The 7,529-nt window shown below is 54.4% G+C and overlaps 1 protein-coding gene across 1 annotated transcript in view; it reads left to right on the top strand.

Annotated features, from left to right (window-relative positions):
• CD6 (CD6 molecule) overlaps positions 1-2,183 on the top strand; it is a 12,539-nt gene extending 10,356 nt beyond the window's left edge. The window contains exons 10-13 of the mRNA XM_007462214.1: positions 669-740; positions 965-1,219; positions 1,511-1,615; positions 2,119-2,183. Coding sequence (XP_007462276.1) covers positions 669-740; positions 965-1,219; positions 1,511-1,615; positions 2,119-2,183 — 497 coding nt within the window. The remainder of the gene's footprint in view (positions 1-668; positions 741-964; positions 1,220-1,510; positions 1,616-2,118) is intronic.
• Positions 2,184-7,529: the final 5,346 nt, after the last annotated feature.

The raw sequence follows: 7,529 nt of genomic DNA, 5'->3' as shown, positions 1-7,529 counted from the left end.
CTGAACCAGGGCCTCTGGGGGGCAGTGTGAATGATTCCACTCTGCGGGGCCATGGTCCAGCATTTGGGAGCCACAGAGATGAGTGTCCTTAGAACCTGAGATTCTGAGCCCAGGCATGTAAGATGCAAGACCGGGAGTCCAAAATCCTGTGACACTGAGACTAAAAGTCAGCAGTAACACATTCAAAAAGCTGACTCCCAGATTCCAGACACTCAAGTTCTTAAGATGCTATGAATCTGCACCGCTCTGATTCTGAAACAGAGGTACCGCAGAGCCCAGGATACAAAGATTCCAGACCCTCAGCTTCACTCTGGGAAGGCTCCTCCGGGGCAACATCCGGCCTTTTCCTGCCCTGAGCTGCCCAAGCAGAAGCATTCCCCGTGTTCCCTTAAGTGGCAGGAGGGACGGCTGGGGCTGAGGAGGTACAGGGCATTAGGGTTTCTGTCCAGAAGCAGCCTGTCCCCAGGCCGGTTTCAGATTGAGGCTCGGGGTCTGCCTGGACTAGAACTTGAGCCTGGGGTCTGATGAAAAAGACTAAGCCATCAGGGTTGTCCTGCTGCCCTGTTCAGCCTCCCGAATCCCACAGAACACCAGCCTCTGCTCCGGACTCCCCAGACAAGGAGGTGGAGCCTACCCACCTCCTTCCTCACCGCCATCTCTGCTTGTAGATTCCCAGCGGCACCGTTTCACAGATGAAGAGGTCGGGCAGAACAGGTTCCAGATGCCCCCCTTGGAGGAAGGTGAGTCAGGCTGGGGAGGGACACGGAGGGTGGTGATTAGGATGCCAGCCCTGCCTCCAGACTTAGCAGGTCACTCGCCTTGAGATGCATCAGCGCAACCTCCCTCAACAGGTCTTTCCTGACTTTAACGATTCCCATTGGCAGTAAGTTCTTTCTCATGTTTAACTTAAAGCCCTCTTGCTGCACTGCATCTTCTTTATCATGATTCTGTCTTTCAGGCCCAGGACTCGAAGAGGTGCATGCCTCCCGGGTCCCACCTGCCAACCCTGAACACTGCATTGCAGACCCCCGCTCCACGGGCCCTCAGCACCGCCCAAGGAGCAAGGGCGGCTCCAGCACATCTTCAGGGGAGGAGTGCTGTAAGAGCCCTGGCAGAAGGCTACCTCCGTGGAACTCTCAAGTGTTTTCTTCAGAGAGGAACCCCCTGCCGGGTCAGCCCCTGAGCTTGGAGCTGGCTGGCTCCCAGGCAACTTTTCCAGGTAAGGTGGGCCCAGGAGGATTGTGTGCCTGCTCCAGCCTCCCATCCTATAGCCGACCTGGCCAGAGGAAGCGTAAAGCTGGGAGCCCTGAGCCAGTCTGAGTTCAGGACTCTAGTCCCAGCTCGGCAGCCACGTGCTATGTGACCTTGGACAAGCCTCCTCCCCTCTCTGGGCCTTCATTTCCTCGGGTGTCAAGCTAAGGACCTGACTCTACTGAGTCTTGAGGGCCTCCCAGCTCTGGCACTTTGCGAACTAGCCTGGCAGAGGGTGACTGGCTCTGGGGGTTTCCAGCAGGGCCCTCGGCTGATGACAGCTCCAGCACCTCCTCCGGAGAGTGGTACCAGAACTTCCAGCCGCCGCCCCAGCTCCCATCTGCTGAGCAGTTTGGATGTCCAGGTGCCAGGGGCAGGGGAGGGGGTTCTGGGAGGGGGCACAGAGAGGGACTGGAGGGTGGATGAGTGGGGTAGCTCTGGATACATTGGCCCACGGGGGAAAAAAGAGAAGTAACGGGATTTTTTAAAGCAAACAAGAATATAGGGAGGTAGGGAAAATGGATGTAGGTGGGGCAGAGAAAGATTCAAAGAGAATGCCTTAAGAGGAAGTGAGCTCCCCATTAGTGGAGGCTTTCAAGCAGAAGCAGCCAGATGGCCCCTTGGGGGAGATGGTGGCAGCAGAGGGGCTCCCAGCACTCGGGGACTATAGCCCTGAACTACACAGACAAGGCTCTGCCTTCAGAACTGACATTCTAGCGAAGGAGGTAGCCATGAACAAGATTATAAGATGGTCTCACACAGCATCCCTGGGGAGAGGAATGTGGACCCAGACCTGCTCAGCTCTGTCCCTGCTCAGCAGGCGCAATGACTGGGCCTCTCACTGATCTGAGTCTCCTGGCCACACAGGGTCCCTCACTCCCCAGCCTGACTCCTCCTCCAATGAAGACTATGATGACATTGGAGCAGCCTAGCCTGGGCCCGGCGCGGCTCCTCTCCCTGCCCTCCCCCCGCCCTCCCCCTCATGCCCCAGGAGCTGAGAGTCCTCCCCTGGAGACGTGAAAGGAACCTCCACACCTAGTATGGCCCAGCTGCCATCCATCAACAGAACCTGCCATCACAGCCCTCCCCCAGCCCCAAACAGCAGCCCCAAGGAAGAGGTGCTGCCTCTGAAAGGGGCCGAGCTCTCTGCCTCAGGGGTGAACAGGCAGAGTCTAGGCCACTGCTCGGCAGGCCGCGTGGAAGGTTTGAACTGGGAGATTCCTGAGGCCCCTTCCGACCCTCATGTGTCTGAGGCTTTGGTTGCCTGAGTCTCTGACAGCTCAGGGCCCAGAGGAAATCCACGAGGGGCAGGGAGGCCCCATGTGCAGGGGCCATTGGACTGCTGTTGGTCTGACAGGCGGGTGCTAGGGCTGTGGCGGGGGAGCCGCCAGCTGACCCAGGCTAAGCTCAGGTTGGTACCTGCACCCGGCAGGGAGTCCAGCCTTCCTGGGCACAGCCCAGGATGGGACAGGGAGCTGGATGGCTGCCCCTCCTCGACCATCCGGGGCCAGAGGCCAGCCCTGCCTCTAGAGAGCCTCGGAGCCCACCAGAGACACAGCCCTTATCTGCAGTGACCATTCCTGGGCAGCAATCTTTATTCTGAGCTTCCAAAGGTTTACAAGGATGGTCCCATCCAGCCCCGCCAGAGACCCAGAATGGGGCTCAGTCCCCATGGGGCAGAAGCACAGAGATGTCTTCCAGGAGGGGCCCAGAGGTTGCACTAAGCCCCGAGTCCCCAGCTGTCTGCTTGCATGGATGGGATCCTCCCCGATGAACACATAAATATCAGTGTCACTCCTAGAGCCGTAAACGTGTCCAAGGCAGCCTCCAGGGAGAGGCCTGAGGGCTCAGGGCCAGCTTCTGGTGTCCTGCTCTGAGTATCCCGAGATTAAACCAGTTGCGGAATGAAACCGGGGGTGGAGTAACAAGTCTTTGAACTCACAGAACCCAGGCTCTGCCTCTGTGTGTGTGTGTGTGTGTGTGTGTGTGTGTGTGTCTGTGTGTGTGTGTGTGTGTGTGTGTCTGTGTGTGTGTGTGTGTGTGTGTGTGTCTGTGTGTGTGTTGGGTTGGAGGCAGCTCTACCCATCGAGGTGCAAATGTCAGGGTGAATTGGAAAGGTATTGAATACTGTGGCCCAGCCCCATGAAAAATGCTGGGGATGCAGCGACAAGACACAGGGCCTGCCCTCCCGGAGGTGATGGACAGATGCCTGTGAGTTCAGCACCCCCTTCCTGATTTGCCAATTAGCCCTGGATCAGCGAGGTCAGGCTTCCTGCGCTGAATGCATTTTGACCTGGGCCTCCATAAGCTTCTGAGGCAGGGGAGGGTGAGTAGATTTTATCTCAGACCTGCCTGGAAAAGGTATTGATCCCAGGTTGCTCAGAGGCTGGGGTTTTAGCTCAGCTGCACCAGCCAGTGCCCAGCTCTGCCTGCAGGGAGAAGGCTGGAGGTCAGGTTTCCTCTGAGCCCTCCCAGAGCCAGGGATGGTGGAGAGGGCCACTCAGTGGATCTTACCCTGAGCGGCTGAGCAGGGCCTGTTTTCCGTTCACCTCTCCCAGAGGTGCAAAGAAAGCTGTCACTCCCCAGGGCAACCGTCACAGGATGTGGTTGCCCTGTGATGGGGCCCCCTCCTCCAGCCCTCTGAACACTCATGGGACTGCAGGGGATTCCTAGGGGGGGAGCTAGTGCTGCGGTGGGCAGGATCAGACTCCCAGAGTCTGTGGGATTTGTGGAAAGCCTTTTTTTTCAGACAGTCAGGGTTCAAATCCCGGCTCCACCCTGTCCTGGCTGTGTGGTCTCCGGCAAGTCACTCTACATCTCTGAGCCTTTGCTATAAAGTTTGTCTGTAAAGTGCACACAGCAGTGGGTTAGAGGCTTGGCAATAAGTGTTCCCTCTCATTGGTAGATGAATCAGTAGAGGCAAGAGATCTCCGTAAAAGGAGAAAGGGGAGAAGAGAAGACAGCAATTCATGGGGTCTTAGCACATTGGTGCTGGAGGAGGTTTGTCTCACTCTCATTTTACAGAGGAGGATGCTGAGCCCTGGCAGGGGAAAGGACTTGTCCAAGGTCCCTCAGAGAGTTAGTGGCCAATTCACAATTTGGCCCTACCCCTCCCCACCTTTGCCCGTTGGGGGTCAGACAGGGAGATGGTGACACCCTCTGAGTTCTCCCTCATTTCTCACCAGAGCCACCTCCCCATCCCTGGGCCCCTCTGTTCCATACACACTGAGAGAAATTGGGGAAACTCTGAGACATGTCTCCCTTGCTCCCTCCCAGCCCCCAGGCAGCCTGGGACCACCAGGGTCACACATGGCAGGGGACTTTCTGAGGGCTGGCATCCTGAACCACAAGGTCTCCTGCCAGAGCTATCTTCCTGGGCCTGGTGATGGGAGCTTCTCCCAGGAAAGACCTTTCCCCCATCTCTATGCCTCCAGAGCACTCAGACCATTCCTTACAGAGCCAGGCCCTGAGCTGGGACTGGAGAGGCTGGGATGAATGACATCGCTGTGACCTGAAGGAATAGAAGCCCGTCAGGGGAGTTACAATCATAAGCGGTGCGCTTACCCTCCACTCTTTAGAGACCTTGCATTATATATGCCTCAGTGATCTGGGAGAGGAAACATAAGGATGTTAAATGGATGTGGCAGCTGAACCCCGATTTCAGAAACACTGATATGGGGGAGGGCCTATATCTGAAATGAAGGCGCTCCAGCAATTTTCCGGCTCTGCGAGTGCAGTGAGAGAACGAAGCACAGGGAATGCATGGGGCCCACAAGAGCCCCTGACCCTGCTGGAGGCTGGCCATCCTGGAAGGCTTCCTGAGGAGGTGATGCCTGAGCTGGGTCGTAAAGGATAGGTAGGAGTTAGCTATGGGAGTTGAGAGGGATGGGCATTCCAAGTTGAAGGAATAGCATAAGCAAAGACAGAGCAAGAAACCAGGTGTCTTTCAAGGTAAAGGGTGGTCCAGCCTGAGAAGAGGCTGAGGACAGCCAATTCTCACACCAACTCTGTTTCATAGGTGAGAAAACTGAGGCTCAAAGTGGTTAAGTAAAATGTCCAAGTCACACAGCTAAAAAGCAGCAACACTGGGATTTTAATATGTACCATCTGTCTTCAGAGTCTGAGCGTTAACCATGGCACTTCCAGTGGAAACCCATCCCTGTCCCTGTGCCCACTGGAGCTACACTGCTGGGTATAGAGCCCCAGCCAGCTCTGAGATCTGGAGACACCAGCCTGTCCACCGACAGCACAGGCAACTTCTGGGTGCTCAGATGCTAAATTCAGGGATGGGATAACTCACTGCCTCGGCACTCGTATGCGGCCAGGCTCTATGCTGGCCCTGGGGCACGGAGAGGAATGAAACCTGGCTCTTCCCTGCGGGAGACAGATACAAAGACCAGTAACTGCAATATATACCATGGGTGTGGTGGTGGTGACCATGATGGTGATAATGATGACAGTGAGTGGCAATTACTACGTGCCAGGCATGTATTATTTCTTATAATCCACAAAAGAGCTCTCTGAGAAGTTAGTATCCTCCCTAATTTATAAATAAGGAAACTGAGGCCCAGAGAGGTTAAGTGACTAGCCAGAGGTCACACAGCTTGGCAAGTAGTACAACTTTTCTACCTAACTCCAAAGCCCAATGTGAAACCACCACACTGAACGGTGGGGGCGCATCATTGGCATATTTAAACCACAAGAACTTAAGTGTATCTACTCAGCCGCAGAAGAGAAAGAAAAAGAACAAGTGAGCCCATCATACCACTCAGTGAGCAAACACCCGGGAAGAGAGATGAGAGATGGGAGCCGGGACTCTGTTCCCTCAGACCCTGAGAACCATTCACTGAGTGGGCATCTTACCACACCGGATGAGATCTTGGTTATTAATGATTCACATTTTTCATATGTGATGGGCTTGAAACACAAGCCTGTTGCTTCTTCTGGCTGCTCTAACATTGGAGGGAGAAACATCTGGTTGGAGGCAGCACAGGACAGACTCAAATACAGAAGACTTCATAAGGAGCTTGCATTTTCTTTTCCTTCCTTCCTTCCCTCCTTCCTTCCTTCCTTCCTTCCTTCCTTCCTTCCTTCCTTCCTCCCACCCTTCCTCCCTTCTTTTAAATAGTAAATATGTTCACATGCTTCAAAACTCCAAACAATATACAAATGTATGTCATTAAAATCTTGTTACCCACCCATCTACCCTCTCCCCTCTCTTCCCCATCCCCAAGTAAACACTTATTTCTCTGATGCAAACACCAGCAAATAGGAATAATTCTTGCTTCCCCCCCACCCATCCTTATACAAAAAAGGGCATTCTATCCACATTCCTAGGCGCCTTGCTTCTTTACACCTCTCAAGGGATTTTCAAAAGTAATATTGACCGTATTCAAGTTTTGTCCCATGTGCTACCCGAGCACGTAACCTCTGCCTCATTCAGGACTCCAGCACATTGTAGAGAGTGCTGTGTGGACAGAGAGGAAGAAGGCACCAACTGCCAGAGTTTGTTGGAGATAGCATGACAAAGAGGGAACAAATGAAAAGGCTACTGAAGGATGTATAGGAGTTTGCTGAACAGTTGTGTGGTGCATGTTGGCTGAAGCCTGGGGCTGGGCAGGGAGTGCATAAGTGGGAAAGGTCACTGAGAGCATCTCAGCGGGTCTGTGAAACTTTCCCAGGAGTTTGGTCATTGTTCTAGAGGCACTGGGGAATCATGAGTAGTTTCTAAGGCAGGGAACTGATCTGATGAGATGGATGCTCTAGAAAGATCGCTGCTGCAAAGTGGAGGTGGGTTTGAGGAAGGCTACCTGGGAGGTGGCCATGGAACACTGGTGGCCAGGACTAGAGAATGGGGAAGGAGTCTAAGATTTGGAGGGTGATCACATACATGGGAGGTGATTTCCCAACACAGCAGCCTCCAGCCATGATGGTAATAGGACAGTGACATTAATAATAGCTTCCATCCCTGAGTCCCTACAACGCGTCAGGCACCGTTCTGGGCATGACACAGGTACTGCCTCATTTGTGCTCGCAACAGCCCTGTGAGGTGTTATTATTGTCCCCATTTTATGGTGGAGAAAACTGAGTCTCGGGATGCTTCTGAGTTTCTCCCGTAGCTGCCAGCTCATCCTGGTGTGGCTGGGCCCTGCTGCTGCTCCCCGCGGCTTCCTGAAGTGGTCAGGTCCACACTAAAGGCTCGATTTGGGCTTCCCTGGTGGCGCAGTGGTTGAGAGTCCGCCTGCCGATGCAGGGGACACAGGTTCATGCCCCAGTCC

This window comes from Lipotes vexillifer, unplaced genomic scaffold (assembly GCF_000442215.2).
Source record: "Lipotes vexillifer unplaced genomic scaffold, Lipotes_vexillifer_v1.1 scaffold1129, whole genome shotgun sequence".
In the NCBI taxonomy this organism is placed as follows: domain Eukaryota; kingdom Metazoa; phylum Chordata; class Mammalia; order Artiodactyla; family Lipotidae; genus Lipotes; species Lipotes vexillifer.
This window is presented reverse-complemented; position numbering and strand designations above follow the sequence as displayed.